General features: G+C 39.1%; 1 protein-coding gene across 2 annotated transcripts in view; it reads left to right on the top strand.

Annotated features, from left to right (window-relative positions):
- BASP1 (brain abundant membrane attached signal protein 1) overlaps positions 1 to 16681 on the top strand; it is a 55147-nt gene extending 38466 nt beyond the window's left edge. The window contains exons 1-2 of one of the 2 annotated variants that reach the window (XM_058564309.1): positions 1266 to 1353; positions 15066 to 16681. In XM_058564309.1, the coding sequence (XP_058420292.1) occupies positions 15075 to 15767 (693 nt within the window). In that variant the 5' untranslated portion in view covers positions 1266 to 1353; positions 15066 to 15074 and the 3' untranslated portion in view covers positions 15768 to 16681. Of the gene's footprint in view, positions 1 to 1265; positions 1354 to 15065 lie in introns of those variants that run through there. The other variant, XM_058564307.1, reaches the window with a different exon arrangement.
- Positions 16682 to 19663: the final 2982 nt, after the last annotated feature.

Raw genomic sequence — 19663 nt, 5'->3', positions numbered from 1 at the left:
AGATTTCAGAATAAGGAAAGAATGAGGATAGTAAAGGAGTTCTTAAAAATTAAGATCCTTTTTATATTTACATTGAGAATACCTGTCTAGCTACCAACTATGCATTCTTTTATTTTTTAAACCCCTTTATAATGCAATGAGCTTATTTGCTTTACTTTTGCACATCAGACTGTTTTACAGTAAGACCTCTCCAGGTTTGGTGGTCACTATGCTAATTCTTTAGCGTTGTAGTTGATGAAACGTCTGTCCTTTTCCTCCCTGTACTTGAGAAATCCTAAGTGTTGTAATATGAAAGAACCTGAGAAGATAAATGACTGGACAAATAAAGACCTAAAGTACTTAAAGATAAATGACTATTTCAAAGTCACATGATCTAACATTTACTATAAAGAGATCTTATTGAGTCTTTGGTCTAGAATAATTCAAATTTGACTTTATTCACTTGAAAGAGTGATGCCAATGCCAAGTCTGGGAACAACCGTTGGATTTGGAATTATCTCACTCTTTTCTCTCTCTCTCTCCCTTCTATACAGTAAGTGTCACTCTTTACCAAGCTTAATCTTGACTCACCTTTCTGAGTTTTCCAGAACCTTACCCTATCAATTGTTTCTCCCTCCTCTTTCTGCTTTAGTTTCTCTCTTTATTCTTTGTCTCATTCCATCTTCCCATATATATTTTCACTTCTTCCAAATCTTTATAAACGAATAAACAAAACTCAATCTTGACAAAATTGCCAGTTCTTGCCTTGACTTTTGCCTTCACTTTACCAGCACTCTTTTACGTGGGCTATGGTGGATATCTTTTCTGACTCCTCATATGCTCTTTGAGTCTTTCCAAAGAGGCCGATGTCTTTACTCCTCTACCTGAGTCACTCCGGAGTCGATCGTTGACAGCTCATCACCAGATCAAATTGCACAATTTCTCTTCTTATCTTTCTTAACCTTTTTTGCAGCAGCTTCTAACTCCTCCAAAGTGCTTCCTAAAATTGTCTCTTCTTTTGATTTCTGAGACATCTTTTTTTCTCTTTCTAACTCCTTTAAGAGCTGGTTGTCTGCTTTCTGCCCTCTAAGTACATTCTATTAGGCAACCTTTATAGATTTATATTCCATCATTCCTCCCTCCAGGTAAATGTGTTCTCACCTATCTCCTAAATGTAAATAGAGTTTTCTTGTCATCTTGACTGGAGTCTTCCTGTTTGTTTGCTCTGACATAAACACTTTCCACTTCTCCGTCTTCCTCTATAGCTTAGTCATCTTTCAAGGTAGTTTATCATGATGGTTAAGAGGCCTCACTCAAGAGTCAGAGTGCCTGGGTTCATACCACATCTCCAGACTACTCGTTGTACGATCTTGGGTAAGTTATTTACCCCCGATATGCCTTAGTTTCCTCCTAGTAAAGTGGAGATAGTAATAATTCCTTCCTCATAGGATTGATGAGACAGTTAATGGGTTAATATATGTAAGGATTAAATAGTACTGCAGTCCTAGGCAGAGTAAGTGCTGTGTGTATAACTACTTTTGGTATTTCTACTATCTCAAACTCCACCTTCTCTATAAAACTTTCCTGATCCCCTGACTCCAACTAAAGATCATCTCTTCTGGGAAAACTCTATTGTTTTTCACTCTCTTATGACACTGAACTTGCTCTCATTTTAATCATCTCTGTATGTCTTGTCCCTCCTGCTAGACTACAGTAGGCTTTCTGCTCACTTATGTCCCCTGTCATGGCTAACACTTAGTACCCACTTCAAAAAAGTTCTTTTCCCACTAAGATCAAGTCTATTTTTCTAGACTGATTTCTGAACATCTGAGGTTCTTGAGCACTCTGCATGTTGGATTTTTGTTGAGAGATCCCCAACATGCTTTGAGGATGCATTTGTGGGTCTAACCTGGACTTTGTGAAGGAGAATAATGGAGAGGTCATTTGTGATTAATGTTCTTTTGTATTGGAAGTCTTTCTGACTTTAGATCCAACTTATCTTAATTACCTCTTTGGGAAAATTGAGTTGTAGAAGTGTGAGTGTGTGTGTACTTTTTTCCAAGTATTTCTTGCACATTTTATAGTACATTTTTACAATGCTGAACATTTTTATTTTGACAAGGGAATAAATTGTCTTTAAAATGTTTTCTCTACAATTTTTCTCATGGTATTTAATAAGTTTGCCTTAGAAACTTAGACATGGATTGATGGTTCTTACCATAGTTCCTTCTCCCCAAAGGACATTCCCATCCCCTAAATGTTGGTGATGTTACAGTTGCTGAATAGAAGAAGCTTTGACTGAATCAATAACTCCAGCAATGGAAATTATCACTAGACATTGATAAAACCTGACAGCAAATCATTGTGACAGAGCACTTCCTGGTAGGAATACAAAAGTTGCACATAGGCTATATTATCTTTGTTTCATTTTCCTCTTTTAGAATGAAAATTTTGACTATTTAAAAGAAAAGGTCCAGTCATTTATTGAAAATAGAAATTGTTGGATGTAACCAGATGTTTTAATTTCTTTCCTCTATTATTGAAAATATTTATTGAATTTTTTGTGTTTCTTTATTCTAAGTTCTTTTCTTAAGGCAAATTTTTTTGTCCTTTCTCTTCTCCTCTTCCTTCAGCTAGGTTTGACCAATAATTTGGGTTCTTTAGACCTGAATAATTATAAACCCAACATGTCTGGTGATGAGTTTGTCTGCAGATGCAACTCTTGAATCAGTTCTAACTTTATATGTTACCTGAAAAAAAATCAATAATGGGTTGCTTTGTGTATAGACCTGTTGAACCTTTGTAGCCCTGAAGTGACAATTGCTTGTTCAAGAATACAGTTAATATGCTGCGGCCACATATTTACCTTTGTCAGGAAACATTGATTCATTCTCAGCATCCTTGTGAGGCAGATACATTTTCTTTTGCTTATAAGGTGGAAACAGAATCAAAAGGAGACTATTTCTTGCCTTGATCACATCATGAAGCAGCAATCAAACCAGAAGTAACACTACAGTCTCTGACACGTACTGTTGCATATTCATGCTGGGCTTTGCTATAGACTTGGAGTCATCTTCTTCATTGTAATCTGTATGATATCATCCTTAAGAACTCTGTTCTCCTAGTTCTAGATGAAATGGTTAATTAATCCAGATTTGTATTTTCAAAATAGAACCTTGGCAATGGATGGGACCTTTGTATGATTCAGTATGATTCAAACTATCCTATATAGAAAGTGCCTAAATATTATTAATGCAGAAACAGAAAACATAAATAGGAATAGCACGTGATGTCATAAATGTAGTAACTTTTGGATTATTTGAGAAATTCTATATCACTCATTTTCTTGTTTTGTTTTATACACCAGTTAATGTATGTCAATGATTTTCATTGTCACAGAATCATGTTGTTCTTTGCCAGATTAACAAAAATGTAAAAATATGCTAGTGAGAAATGGAATTGGGAGGTGTCATGAGTGTGTAGTAATTGTAGGAAGAATACAGTGTATGTAATCTGCCATGGTTTTGAGGTAGTTATTGCCTGGAAACTGTGTCATTAAGCAAGGTTGCATTTTCTGAAGAGGGACAGTGCTATAATTGGGGCTTTCATTTTTCATCCAAAGATTTGGGCAACACTAACTAATGGATATAACCAACAGAGTGCTACCAAAATGAAGATTTAGCAATTACGAGTGGTGATCCTCTGCATGTCAAAATATCTAAAATTCACTACGTGGGCTGAGATAAACATTAACATTTAATTACCAACAATTTTGCTTGCCACCAAGATGCAGAAGAGTTCTTGAAAGCTACTTGGATGACCCAGGTCTCTAGAAAGACTCTTCTAGGATGCCTGATGGCATGCTATTACTTAGACCTGCCTCAAAGGGCTGAAATCTTAAAGTTGGTGATGACAATGCTATTGTTTCTACTACTCAAAGCTTCTTTTGCTCCAACATTTCTCTGTTTCTTCCTCACCTATACCCAACTATTTAGTAAATGTTTTATTTCAAGGAGTGAAGAAGGGAAACAGTAAATGATAGCTCCCAGAAACCTTACGTTTCACTGGAATGTCATAAGGACAACTTCCATAAGGGCTAAAATATTGATTAGACGCCAGCTGGGTATGTAGGGCTGTGCCTTCCTATGTCTTGAAACACTGGCCATTTTCTTGACCAAAACCAAAGTCGATGAGGCTGAGCTGTGTGTTTTCCATAGGATTTGAGAACCTCAGTCTCTGGAAGGGGCAGAACTGTCTTCCATAGAGACTGCTGAGGACCAAGTCGCCTCAGGGGCTCCACTCACCACACCAATTGGCGTCTGCCAAATTGGGCTCCTTTCTTAGCACTGGAGAACAGGGAAACAATTCTGGTGGGCTTTCTGATTCATTGCTTTAGGTTTGGTGCAGAATGGAGTCAAGGTTTAAATCCTATACTGCTGGATCCTTTCATTCTTGTGTGCCTTTGAATGTGTCCTGCTAGAGAAGCTTACAGGATAGAATATTTGGCTTCAATTTCCATAAGTTTAAAATGTAGAAAAAGATTGGATCTGGTGAAGAAGTAGATTTTCAGAAGAAGCAATATAGGGAGGGTGAAGAGAGACTTTATTCAAAATGAGAAGCTTTCTGTCTCCTGTGTCTCTCATTCTCTCTCTCTTTTGCTTTCCCTCTCTCTTTCATGTGAGGGTAATGAATCTTTGCCCTTACCGCGTTTAAAGTCATGGTGACCTTGTGCTGACATTCCCAAAGCAAAGCTGCTGGCATTTAAGACCTATAACTGGCCTGGAACTCTTCCCCAATTTATAAACTCCAAAGAAAACATTTTAGAAGTAAGATATTGCATCTCAATAGCTCTGTAAAAATGGTAATATATCTTTGTTTTGTTTTCTGTAGCTTTTCCACTACAATGGATGTAGAAATGAATTATCCCTTGACTTTGGAAAAAATGCAATTCATGAGAGATTTTTTAGATAAAACTATTTAATCAGGTTCTGAACATATAAGAGAAATCATGAAAAGGTATGGGCTTTTATGAACAAATTAAAATTTTTTTTCATTAGAAATGTTCAATGTTTCTGGGCTCAATTAAAAACAAAACAAAAAAATGGTTTTTCCCAAAATAAGTGGTATATTTGATTGGTGATAATAGTGCTTATGTGTTAAGCCCTTTAGACTTGTCAAAGGAAGGAAAAGGGAATGAGTCCACAGCTAAAACCTTCAACTTTGGCAACTTTGACCATTTTTGTGACACTAGACAATCTTAACATTTATTCTGTCTCAGGAATTTAATCCACTTTCTTCAAAAAATTCAAGGCACTTTATCTTTTTTTTTTCCATGAGAAGATTAACTTAGGTATAAATAAAATTGCCATGAGGGGCTGGCTCCATGGCCTAGTGGTTACGTTTGGTGTGCTCCGCTTCAGCTGCCCAGGTTCGGTTCCTGGGCATGGACCTATACCACTCCTTGGTGGCCATGCTGTGGCAGTGACCCACATACAAAATAGAGGAAGATTGGCACCGATATTAGCTCAGGGCAAATCTTCTTCAAGCAAAAAGGGGAAGATCGGCAAGAGATGTTAGCTCAGGGTGAATCTTCCTCAGCCAAAAAAAAAAAAAAAAATTGCCCTGCATATTTTAAATATCTCTTGCCAACTCTTGAGGAAGAAGGAATCTGTGGTTAGAAACTTGAGAATTTTAGCATTTATGGAGGAAGAAGTGAATCTAACCACTGCTTAGTGCCAGTAGCAAGTGGGTGAAAGCTGGTTTCTGGCAGACAAAATATGCTTTGTCGGAAGGCCACATATGACTAAGTGCTGAGTGTTAGAGTCCTATGAAACAGCACAATTTTGCTTTAGAAGAAAGCAAGGCCTCCATTTGCACTGATCTTGTGTTCCTGAAGGATTTGCAAACACCATTCACAATATCAACTAATTCCAGATGAGATAGTGGAGACCATGGTGGCAAGAAAATAATTTCCACATTGTGTGAGTTTATTTATGTTTTAAAAGTGGTTTTTATATATAGGAAACAGATTAATTAGTTTTAGATGATTAAATACTGAATTTATATGTTTAAGTGGCTCTCACATGATACAGGGTGGGAAAAGGAAATTGTTTTAATTTGACTTTCCTGGCGTGGTAATTGTTTTATGTCATTATCTTTCTATTTAGGTTAGAAGTTGCTGACTTTTTTTTTTTTTTTTAAAGAGTGTGAGGTGGATATATTGTTCTAGAAAGTTTGACCTAAGAACTCTTCCCACTTGGTTTTTCTCAACATTTCTACACAACACTAAACTGAATGTCATACTAGTTTGCAAGAATTGTGATGGGTCCCCCATAGATTGACTTAAATTGTATTTGAAATGATAGTTTTAAAGTACTTTCAGCATGGCATTAAAGGGAAAATAGTTAACATTTGATTGTTTTTAGGAAACACTCTTTCTCAGAGAGTTTGGGCAAAGGGCAAATCTTGCCAAGCAGGACCAAGGGTTAGTAAATGACCCATCAAAGTAGGTAAAGGAGAAACAACTGAGCATCTTCTATAAACACAACACTCTGAAACAGTTCTGTATGAGCAAAGCTAATGACACCTAATTTTTCTGACAGTCATGTCTTCAGTGTTCAGTTTCATCTCCACTCATTACTTACAGAGCTGACACATTATTCTGAAAACATTTCCTAAATGTAATTGAAAACATTAAAAAAATCTATTTTTTGATAAATATTTGGATGTTGTTTCACAAATTGTTATTTCTAATTTTTAACAAGCTTGCCATATGTTGAAATTATGTACAAAGAAGTCCAATCATAGCAATAAACCAACTGGTTGTCAGTTTAATCTTAGGGTGCAAAATAGTGTAAGTTTTTTTTTTTTTAAAGCTTCAGTGCATGGTTGTGTATCTAATTGTTAGTTTTTAGTTCTCTATGTGAGCTGCCGCCACAGTATGACAACTGACAGATGGGTGGGTATGGTTCCACGACCGGGAAATGAACCTGGGCTGTGGCAGTGAGACCATCAAATCTTAACCACTAGACCACCAGGGCTGACTCTAGTATAAGTTTTTATGATAATAATTAGCAGGAGTATAGAACTTTATTGATTATCTCTTCAGACTGCTATAACAAAGTATCATGGACTAGGTGGCCTATAAACTAAAATAGATTTTTCACTGTTCTAGAAGCTATAGAATTCCAAGATCACAGTGCCAGCATGGTCGGGTTCTGGTGAAGGCCCTTTTCCGGGTTCAGACTGCCAATTTCTTGCTGTGTCCTCACGTGGTGGAAGGGCCTAGGAGCTCTGTGGGGTCTCTTTTATAAAGGCACTAATCCCATCCATGAGGGTACCACCCTCATGACCTAATCACCTCCCAAAGGCACAACTCCTAATACGATCACCTTGGGGGTTAGGTTTCAACATATGAATTTTGGGGGGGGGGGGCACAAACATTTATTGTATGAAAGCATTGATTGTACCACGTTTTTCTCACACATAGCATTTTATTTAGTGCCATAAGCATTCGTAGGGTATATAAATATATATATCTTTACACACACACACACACACACACACACACACATATATGTTTTTTTTCAGGAAGAGAATGAACTTTAATATCTTCAGCTTACTGAATAGGAAATTTGAGACCCAGAGGGGGAGGTGACTTGCTCAGTCTTCTAGCAAATTGTTGACAGCTGGGGCCAGCACTCAGCGTGCTTCCCACTTTAGCAAACATCATACTGACTGCTAGGTGGCTTGTTTTTGACACTAGTCTTTTTTTTTTTAAAGATTTTATTTATTTATTTTTTCCCCCCAAAGCCCCAGTAGATAGTTGTATGTCACAGCTGCACATCCTTCCAGTTGCTGCATGTGGGACGCAGCCTCGGCATGGCCCAAACAAGCGGTGCGCGCCCGGGATCCGAACCCCGGGGCCGCCAGCAGCAGAGCGCGCACTTAACCGCTACGCCACGGGCCGGCCCGGACACAAGTCTTAAAGAAAAGATTTGCAATTTATTTAAATTTTTCCTAAATGACATTTTGTCCCCTGCCCCTCTCCTTGCCTTTTCTCGAAATGAAAGACTAAATTTTAATTTGGTAGGCTATGCTGATAGATTGGTATTTTTTAAGGTAAGAAAAAATTTTAAGTACGTATTAGGAAAGTTCTAGAGGAGTTGATCATGTTAGAGTCTGCAAGAATTGTGGGTGTTTAATGAAATTTGATGATAATTCAGTTTGTACGGAGGTGATTTTGGCCTAGTGTGTCCTGGGGGTTGTTTGTACAAAATAAAAACGATTTAGATGATTTGAATGGCTAAGAAACATCTTCCATGTTCCCTGACAGGACCAATGGTTGGTAATTCCTGGAGGGAAAGGAAGAAAGAATTAGAAGAACTTCGTAGAGGAGATCCTCTCGGTCTATGAGAGAATCTTGATTACAACATAACATTTAAGTGATTTCTTGCCCTTAATCCCCCAAAGAAATTTTTTATATAAAATTTAAGCTATCAACGTTAAGAGTCAATTTTTTTAGGTTTGCTAGAGTGGCAATATATAGGATCACATTTTTTTTTTCTTTATAGATGTTATATATATAGTACTCAACTTCATAGTTGAACATTAGCTTGTAAACAGAATTTCCTTTTATAAAAAAGGAAATGCTTGTCAGCTCCAAGACTCAACAGAATCCTCCAAATATTTGCTTTAGAGAAAGAATTAAAACCTAATTTTTAGGCCATTTCTTATTTTAATTCATGTACTTATTTCTGAGGACAAAAAATCATCACCTTACCCAGACTGCCTAGCTAGGAAATTGTTTTTTTATCTACCTTCCCATGCTTGAAGGTGTTAGAGATACACACCTTTAGAAGTTTCAGGAAAGTTCATAAATGCACACTGTCATTTGTTAAGAAAAGCCATTTGCTGCCAGTAAACAAAGAAAAGTTGTGTCAGAAATGAGTGTGTAGTGTAAACTAACAACAATGCTATGAAGTCAGTCTCGGGAGGTGGTGGGTGTATATCACGTGGATGCAAGGCAAATAAGAGAACTGGGCTGGCGGACTCAATAACCACCATTGATCCTCCCTCGAACCTTTCTTGGCCTCCCTCCTATTTTTCCACTTCCCATCCCAGCTTGCTTTGATCAAATGACAGTACTGGAATGGCACTTTCTTTCCTCTCTTCACCAAAAGGCAGAACTGTAATTCTTCTGCAATATTTGTTTATAGCCAAGTGGGATTAATTAACTAGATAGAGGCTTGGTTTTATAAGATGGGGGGAATAAGTCACAGTTGTGGGCAACTAAAACACAGTATATTAGTATCTTAAGAGTATTAAACTGTTTGGGTCTTTATAAAAGAAAAAATTCATCTGTGGAAAGTTGTAAAGAAAAAGGCATTTGACAATGTTAATTTCCCTTATAAACAATTTCTGTTTAGCTTATTAGCCAAGATAAGGAGTAGATCAAGTTTTTTGCCTTTCACATATGTAGTATGAGGCAGTAAAGGAGGTTTTTTTTTTTTTTTGTGAGGAAGATCGGCCCTGAGCTAACATCTGCCAATCCTCCTCTTTTTGCTGAGGAAGACTGGCCCTGAGCTAACATCCATGCCCATCTTCCTCCACTTTATATGGGATGCCGCCTCAGCATGGCTTGACAAGTGGTGTGTCGGTGCGCGCCCGGGATCCGAACCAGCGAACCGCGGGCCGCCGCAGCGGAGCGCGCACACTTAACCGCCTGCGCCACCAGGCCAGCCCCAGTAAATGGGTTTTAACTGAAGAATTTGGATTCTTTTTCCATCCTGATGACTGAAATGGAATTTTCTCTCAGTTCTTGGACCCAGTGATGAAGAGGTAATGGGAAGATAAAATATTTCTTCCATGATCGCTCTAGTAGAGGAAGCAGATTTGATGACTAATCTATAATTTTTACTTCTGTCTGGAAAATGATTTCTTGGTATAATAGACTGTTAATATATAAAAAAACCTCTAACTTATGAGAATCTTTAGTACATAAAATGTTCAGATCAAAAAAGTAGACTAATTTTAATGTTATCAGTGTGGCGACAACAGATAACTGTACAAACTTCTTCTTTTCCACATGTACCCAGTCAGCAGGAGCATGCTTGGAACACACATCCCAAAAATCTCCCTTTTTTGCTCAGGAAGATTAGCCCTGAACTAACATCCACGGCTAATCTTCCTCTTTTTGCTCTTTTTTTTTTTTTTTTAAATACTATGAATCTTTTTTTGTTTTTTTTGAGGAAGATTGGCCCTGTGCTAACATCTGTTGCCAATCTTCCTCTTTTTCTTTTTTCTCCCCAAAGCCCCAGTACATAGTTGTGTATTGTAGTTGTAGAGTTGCAACTCTTCTATGTGGGACGCCGCCTCAACGTGGCTTGATGAGCGGTGAGTAGGTCTGTGCTCAAGATCCGAACTGGCGAACCCTGGGCCGCTGAAGCAGAACGCCCAAACTTAACTGCTATGCCACCAGGCTGGCCCCTAATCTTCCTCTTTTTGCGTGTGAGCCGCCACCACAGCATGGCCACTGACAGACTAGTGGTGTAGTTCCGAGCCCAGGAACCGAACCTGGGCCACTGAAGCAGAGCGTGCCAAATGCCGAACTTAACCACTAAGCTACCAGGGCTGGCCCCCAAAAATCTTTTTGAGGACATTTTTAAAAGTATTTATTTTTAAAATAGTCTTTTGATTATGGTGCTTCTAATGCCTGATTCTAGAACTTGTGTGTGTTTAGGTGTGTGGAACCTACGTTCTACCATTCTCTTGGGGTTTACAAGTAAAGAATTATCTGAGAACTACAAAATTAAATGATGGGGAAAGAAACTAACATTTATTGCAGGCCCATGAAATGTCGAATGTTGTACTGATGCCTCTCATTAAACTCTCCAAAGATTGACATTTCTTATGGTACTGGAAATGGAAGGACAATGAGGTTAAGTTACCTGCTTAAGGATTCAGGGCAGGTGTGCTGTGGAGATGGGTTCATATCAACATCTTATGAGTCTACCCTGACGTGATGTGCAGAAACCCCATGAAATAATTCTTGTCCAGCATTTTCTGGATTAAACACAGTGAAGTTCTCTCTCTATTGCTGTTGATTGTTAGTTATTTTCTAGCCAATTTCAAGCCCGTAAGTATATAGTTTTAGCCCTTGTGACATAGACTTCTCTTGTCATTTTAAAAGACAACTCCTAAATTTGCTTTCCTTTGAGATTTCGTAACCAAGAGATCAGTTTTGGTGTTTGGTTATTTTATCAACACATAGAGTTCAGTGCATCAGCATCGGTCTGAGTGTTCTTGCTGTGCCACTCAATGGCTCATGTATGTCCCAAATGTGGAGAAATGTAAAGGTAGTCTTCATCCTTGCACTGTAGTTTAGATTTAGTTTTTTTTTTTTTGTGAGGAAGATCAGCCCTGAACTAACATCCATGCCAATCCTCCTCTTTTTGCTGAGGAAGACTGGCCCTGGGCTAACATCTGTGCCCATCTTCCTCCACTTTATATGGGATGCCGACACAGCATGGCTTGACAAGCGGTGCATCGATGCACGCCCGGGAGCCAAACCCGGGCCGCCAGCAGCGGAGCGCAGGCACTTAACCGCTGCGCCACGGGGCCGGCCCCTAGATTTAGGTTTAAGTGATTTTCAGAGTGGATTACTGGTTGCTGAATTTTTTCAAGTGCTTTTTTTTTTTTTTTTAATTTAGAAATTCCAACTTCCAACTTTCTACACCAACTGATTTCTTTCAAAATTAGAAGTAATAGAAATGAAAGAACTAATTAAAATATATGCGCATTGCTCTCTCTTATTTCTTTAGGATCTTGATACAAAGCTCCACTGGTAAATGGGGTGATGAAAAGTTTAGGGGCAGAGAGTACCCTGAATTTCTTCTTTATCCTGTCAACTTCTTGAGTTCTAATTCACCCCAGGCTGCACCAACCTTGTGACCCAGAGTGGGTAACATTCCTGAGATGAGAGCTCTGCCCAGTTGCCAGCTTCTTAGTGGAGTTCCCTTTTACCTCGTAGATGGTGCCTTTCTGCCTTGCCTAATTTTGTTGGACTTGGCCTTTTGCCTATAGTACTGCTCCATGGACGCAGCTAGTTAGAATTTCCATATGGGTAAAAGGAGGATGCTAATGGTGTACTTACTACCTCATGGTACTGTTGAGAGGATTACATAAAATAACTTAATAGTGTGTTTAGGATTAGGATTATGCCAGGCACCCAGGTAATAGTTAATAGATTTCAAATTGTAATTTTAATTTACCTCTGGGTGGTGTAGGCAAGGTTTTCATGCATATTGTCTTGGGAAATAATCAGACCACCCTACTTTTCCAGGATTCTAGTGGATTCTATAAGCCTTCCTCTGGTACCTCACTATAACCAACACAAGAAAATTAGGAAAAAGTAAGGGTGTTTATTAACTTTGTGTTTGCAAAACAAACAGGAATGGAGACACATTTTCTTACCTACAACTTGATTATGTACATTCATTGCCTACCCAGAAATTAATCGGAGCTGGGCTTAAAACAAAAAATAGAAAGTGGCCCTAACTGTGTTTCAGAAAACCAATTTTAGTAACGTAGATTTTAGGTTTGTAAACCCATGTGACTTTCAGCCTCTGGGGATAGCTATATAGAATTTCACGCTATGCATGTCAGAAAGCGGAACTCCTATGTAATGATCACAGTGCACACCACATTTACACTTTGTCTTCTATTCTGTAATTTCCAAGTTGGTGTATGGGTTTCTATTATAGAATTGAGAGAAGATCCTAAAGGCAGACCTGTCAGGTTTCCTATTTCTTAACTCTAACCTAACGTAACAAAATGTATCTTGAAATATCAGAGCTGAAATGATTTTGACATACGCCATTCGTGCATACTGGCTAATTAAGACATAAAACAGTTATAAACTATAATTTAAAATACTGGTCTGGTTTATTTCTTTATATTTTCATTTATTGCCTTGTGATTGCTTGTAGGATAAAAGTATATTTAATTGTATTTTTACCATGTACATTTGCTCTCTCTTCTGAGGGACAAATAAACAAAAATTAAGTCAGATAGAGCCTCTTTGATGTCTGAAGTGGGTTGTGATCAAAAGCCACACTGTTTAAAAAAAAAGATAGGTAAGAGAAATTCTTTCTTTGGTAACATAATAAAAACTTTTCTTGAGAATAGGAACAATACTTTAGTCATCTTTCAGTTTATTGCTTTTTTCTCCCCCAACTATTAAAGTCATTGCAGACATGAAATTAGCATATAGAGTGCTGAGACAAATTTGGACTGAAGAATAGCGCTCTTACCCAACACCCAAGTTTTAAATAAGATAAATGTAGGTTATATCACTGTTATGAATCATGATTCCAAGAAGTGTAATGAATAAACAGAAACTTTTCTGTTCTAGATGGATGATATTTTAAAAAAAAACAAAAAAGGAGTCTGGTCAAGGAGTGCTTCATAATTCTGCCAGGAGTAGGCCCAGCCCTGGACCGGAACCAAGTGGTCTCACCTGTGCTTTATGACCTCCACGGGGGCCCAGGGCAAGGCTCTGTCTCTCTCTGCTGGACTTTTCTTATTTGTGGGAACTAAAGGGAATACTGGAATGTGATTTCTGCGATGCTTTGTCAAGGAAAAGCAACCAATTTTCCTCTAAAGAGCAATATTTCAGTGGGTTCTCACTGGTATCCAATGCCATAAAAAGGCACTTGAAGAAAAAAAAAAAGCAGTGCCTGTTTAGTTCTGGCAACGGTTCTGGGCTAAATTTATTATTTATCTGGATTAATGCTTTAGTATCAGAGGAGAAAAATTCAGGAGTCAAATACAATCGGAAGTTCTTGTGCCAGAATCAAAGTGTCAGCCTCCAGAAAGTTGGAGACTTAACTTTGAGTGAAAAGGGCTGTTAATGACCATTGAACTTGCGTATCTAGTTAGATTTCTAATCGGGAAATTGCTAATGAAGAACAGTTTTATATTACTCTGGAACTATTATTGTTTTTAAGCCAAATCACCTTGAGAAGCAATGAATACAAGTCTGACAACTAACAAACCAAATGTAACTAGAGACGCTCTGCTTTTCATTTCTTGGGCCACAGATTTCCTTTAACTGGTCTTTCTTAATAATGAGATAGACCAAATCCTACTTGCATTTGGTCTTTGATGTGTGTGCTTATATGAACGTATATATGAATAACGGAGTTTGAAAGGAGTTTGTGGTTTGAGATTATTTTCTGGAAATTTGTGATTTGTGCTGTATGACAGCTATACCATTTCTCTGGAAAGTGTTTTAAAATTATGAAGTCTTTTACTAGCTACGCTCCAGATTGAAAATGGCCGCGTCTGCCATTTTGTACCCAAGTGTTCAATACTTGGTGTTTGAGTCAGACGTTAGAAAGCAGATAAGAAACAAATACTGCTCCACATCTCTTTATGTTGACAACCTTAGTCTTTAATTACGCATTCTTTGATCTCAGCTTATTATTTCCTCAACTTACTGCTATTAGACACTATATAACTGAACACTTTGCTTTTTCAATGATTCACTGGTTTTTTTATTTTTAATTGTGGCAAAATACACGTAACAAAATTTACCATGTTAGCCATTTGAAAATGTGTAGTTCAGTAGTGTTCTGAACTATTTACTTTGTAAACTGAATCCCCTTTTAGTTTTCATACTTGACACGTGTCTTTGTTGCGGCTGCTATAACAAATTACTGTAGACTGGGTGGCTTATAAACAACAGAAATTTATTCTGCACATTCTGGAGGCTGGGAAGTCCCAGATCAAGGTGCAGGCAGATTCAGTGTCTAGTGAGGACCTGCTTCCTGACTGGGGCTGTCTTCTCGCTGCTCTTCACATGGGGAAAGGGGCTCGGGAGCTCTCTGGGGTCTCTTGTATAAGGTTACTAATCCCATCCGGAGGGCTCCACGTTCATGTCCTAATCACCTCCCAAAGGCCCCACCTCCAAATACCATCACGTTGGGGGTTAGGATTTCAACCTATGAATGTGGAGGGGACACAAACACTCGGTCTAGAGCCACGAGTAATTCCTTTTTCTTCTGTTTTGTGTTGTGTTACAGAACTCCAAGATGGGAGGCAAACTGAGCAAGAAGAAGAAGGGGTACAATGTGAATGATGAGAAGGCCAAGGAGAAAGATAAGAAGGCCGAAGGAGCAGGGACAGAAGAGGAGGGAACCCCGAAGGAGAATGAGACCCAGGCGGCTGCCGAGACCACAGAAGTGAAGGAGGGCAAGGAGGAGAAGCCGGAGAAGGATGCCCAGGACGCTGCCAACAAGCCCGAAGAAAAGGAAGGCGAGAAAGACACAGAGGCAGCCAAGGAAGATGCTCCGAAGGCAGAGCCCGAGCAGACAGAGGGAGCGGCCGAGGGGAAGCAGGAGCCCCCGAAGGATGCGGAGCAGGAGCAGGCGGCCGCCTCGGGTCCTGCAGCGGGCGGCGAGGCCCCCAAGGCATCGGAGGCCGAGGCCCCGGCGGAACCGGCCCCCACCAAGGCGGATGACAAGAGCAAGGAGGGAGGGGAACCCACAAAGACTGAGGCTCCCGCAGCTCCTGCCGCGCAGGAAACGAAAAGTGACGGGGCCCCGGCTTCAGACTCAAAACCCAGCAGCACTGAGGCTGCCCCATCCTCCAAGGAGACCCCAGCAGCGACGGAAGCACCCAGTTCCACGCCCAAGGCCCAGGCCCCCGCAGCCCCAGCAGACGAGGTTAAACCTGCCGAGGCCCCGGCAGCTAATTCCGATCAAACCGTAGCAGTCAAAGAGTAACAAGGACAGCCTATGGAAAAAAAAAGAATAGCGCTTAAAAACAACCTGTCTCTCTTTCTGTCTCTCTCTCTGTCTCTCTCTCTCCTACACTAACTTGTTTCAAATTGGAAGTAATGATATGTATGGCCCAAGGAAAAAAAAAAAAAGGATGTTGTCCCATCAAGGGAGGGAGGGGGTGGGGAGAATCCAAATAGTATTTTTGTGGGGAAATATCTAATATACATTCAACTTTACCAATCAGTCCTGGGTTTTAAAGATTAATGTCTGAAAGTAGAGTACATCTTTTGTACCTGAACTGCTGTCACGCGCGCTCTGCCACTAAGATCTGAATATCTTGTCTTCTGCAAGGGGAGTTGGGAGTGATGCGTTTGATTCTGCCCACAGGGCCTGTGCCAAGGCAATCAGATCTTTATGAAAGCAGTATTTTCTGTGTTTTCTTTTTAATTTACCGCCTTTCTTATTTTGATATTTTTTTAATGTTGTGGATGAATGCCGACTTTCAGACAGCCCACTTAGCCTATCCACATGTATCTCAATGCCAATACTCCATTCTGCCTCCCCAGGTATTTTCGGGAGTAACAAACATTCTCTCATCCTACTTAGCCTCCCTAGATTTCTCATGACGAGTTAATGCATGTCCGTGGTTGGGTGCACCTGTAGTTCTGTTTATTGGTCAGTGGAAATGAAAAAAAAAAAAAAAAAGTCTGCGTTCATTGCAGTTCTAGTTTCTCTGCCATTCTGTGTCACAGACACCAACACACCACTCATTGGAAAATGGAAAAAAAATAAAAATAAAAAAAAACACAAAAAAATGTACACAATGGATGCATTGAAATTATATGTAATTGTATAAATGGTGCAACAGTAATAAAGATAAACAATTAAAAAGAAGTAATAAAGAGTATTGGTTTTCTTTTACTACCCCTTCCTCCTTGGTAATCACCTCGATAGAGAACAGAACGCTGTATTGGGCATTTTCCTGGTATATTTGGATAGAAGTATAAAGTTCAAATTTTTGTGAACATTATTTGTTTAAAAAGTTAGCTGGATCAGTGTCAATAAATTATGTGGGAAGAGGCTAAACTGAAAACTTCCTATGTCGATGGACATGCGCCCTCTAAAAATGTGGGTGTGATTAATTTACTTAAAAAGAACAAATATTTTGAATAAAACACGTTAAAAGACAATAAACAGATTTGACCTTGAAGGCTGAGAAGAGAAGAACTGTAAGGTCGTATAGAAACATCATATGTATGTAAGTTGTAAAACCACTGCTGATCATTTTGTTTTATCATAATGATCTTTATTCATCATATTTGTGCGAGAGCCTGGAAAGGGAACCCCAGTGTTGCGAGCAGGTGGTGAGATGGCAGCGGCGTGAAGGCAAGCGTGGACCTGGCCTTTATAGTGACCAGGTTCCCGTCCTGGTTTTGCACTAATGACTTGTGGCTTTTAAGCTGCTTCTAACCTCCAGCTTCCCTGCCTTACCCACAAGAGCGCGAGGGCTTTAGGATCTCTAAGGCAAGACTCCTTTCACTTCTGAAATATTTCGTAGTTTGTGTGTATTCCTGGTGACAATTTTATAGGATGGATAGGTATGTACTAACAGATGTGATGTCACCCCCATCCCTTGGTTTCTCCCTCAAAGTTTGAATAGTGACCTTCAGTTTGCTCGGGTTCCGTATAGTCTGTACATGGGGCAGGGTTTGGAGAATTGGTGTAAGCAGTGGCTTTTACAGAGTGGCCAGGCATGGACATCAATTCTCTACAGTCAGAAAAGAAGGAATTGTCTCTTGGATCTCATGCTAGTAATTTGGGTCTATTCCCATTAGATATTAGAAGTCAAATCTCAAATATAAAACACTTGAAAATGAACTTCAGCCTAGCTACTACAAAGAATTCTCATGATTACGTCAGTTAAATAGCAGGTTTTTGGGGAGAGTGGGATTGGGTGATAATTACCCAGAGTAACAAATACAATTTGGTACTCTAACATAGGAACTTTTCTATAGAATTTGTGAAGGGCCAGCATACCGGAATTAATTTCCAAAGGGACCTTAGCGATACAGTGGATGAAGATGAACCTGGTTTTGTTCTTACAGGTTATGTTACACATGGTTAAATAAACAAGGGGAAAAAATCCTCTCCAATTATCTTCTGAGTAGTCTGTACCACACCTAAGATGTTGCCAGTGCGTAATACTGGGGAAGAAGAAAATGTGAAACCGAATATTAGGCAAATATTATACCTGTTGGGTTCAATGCATGTCTATGATCACCTTTTGGCACTTCTAGTTCTTGTTTCTATAGTGAAATAATTTTGAACTCTTAATGCTTGAAAGCACAGCATAAAGAAATATATAAACACATTAACCACCAAGCAACTGTTTTAGGTAAGAAAAACAACAGAGGAATGTCCAGATTATTACCAACGTGTCCTAGCATGTATAAAATAGCTGGGGGGCGGGTTGTTATTAGTGGTGGGGAGATAACTGATTCTGTGAACCATGGAGAACATTTAAATGGTTACTAATGTTAAGTACCATGCATTTCTTGCAGATAAACGTGCTTGGTGGAAGTAATATGTTATATATTCTCTGTCTTTTTGTCCTCTTTTTTTAATTAAAAAATTCAGTCAACTTTTTGCTGATTAGAACAATCAAATCATTAGCATTTATTAATATAAATCGTTTTTTAGGGATAAATGAAACCAAGGAGATATTTTTCTTTATTTATGCTTAGATTTGTTGGGTAGGGTATAGGAGAATTAAAATCTGACCTATATATATTTATTTTCTAACTCTATTAGAATTGTGTTTAAGCAATTAAATGTGGTCACCAAAATATTTAAATCAGAATTTTAACGTAACCATGGTTTATGACATTTAATTTTACCATACTTAAAAAAAGTTAAGATGTAGTTTGAAATGTATATTCAGCAGAAATTGTCATATGTGTGGGAGTGATTGGCTCAGCCAGGAAGGGAACAGCATTAAACATCCATGTTAATTTTGGATTTACCTAGATTGTTCCCTCTTCATAAGGGATCTAAAGTGAAAGGAAGGCAATGCATGGGCTGTGCTTATCAGGCAAGTCAGCACTCTTCGGGGACTCCACACACACTGGCTCACTAACTCACACGTGTACAACATCTGTTTATGAAGAATGAAGAGTTCCAGGTCTAATACTTGTTGGGTATCTATGCGCATACTGCATGGAGGAAACTAACAGGAATCAAAATGAACTTGTCCAGGGTTACCAGGTTGGTTCTTCCACCTGGGAGGTCCTGTCCAGTAGCTGACACTGCCTCTGCGTGATGGGGATGGATCCAAATACCCAAGAGCTGGGGTGCACCAGGCATCCCAGGGTGGCCCTACCTGGCCTCAACCCTAACAGAAGGCCATCTTCAGCCTGTCCCTGGCCAATGAGGCAGAGGTCACACATGGCCACAATCCAGGAACCCCATTCACCATTCTCAATCTTCTTTCAGTGTGGTCAAGACCTAGGTCTAGTGTACAATAGAGAATTGGTTGTCAACTATCTGTTGCCAACAAGATCTAGACATTCTTTAGCTGCCTGTGTTGGGCAAATTATTAGGTGCCAGCAGCTACACAAAGTTTGGTTTCATACAGCATCCCGAAATCTTAACTTTCATTAAATGAAACATCATGATATATTGAAACATTATCTTCATTGAAACACACACTCAACATATCAATTAATGTCCACTGTCAGAGCTGGCTTTGGGACACCCATCTTACGTTGTTCCTTTACAGATACAAGGCTTTGACATACAGCACATTTCAGTCAAATTTCTTTTATGGGAAAAAAGTCTACTATTTATAAAATTTACTATTTTGATGTTATCTGACTTAGGATTGATGAAATTAATCTTGA

This window comes from Diceros bicornis, chromosome 20 (assembly GCF_020826845.1).
Source record: "Diceros bicornis minor isolate mBicDic1 chromosome 20, mDicBic1.mat.cur, whole genome shotgun sequence".
Lineage (NCBI taxonomy): Eukaryota > Metazoa > Chordata > Mammalia > Perissodactyla > Rhinocerotidae > Diceros > Diceros bicornis.
Note: the sequence above shows the minus strand (reverse complement) of the source record. Positions and strands in the feature narration are given on the sequence as shown.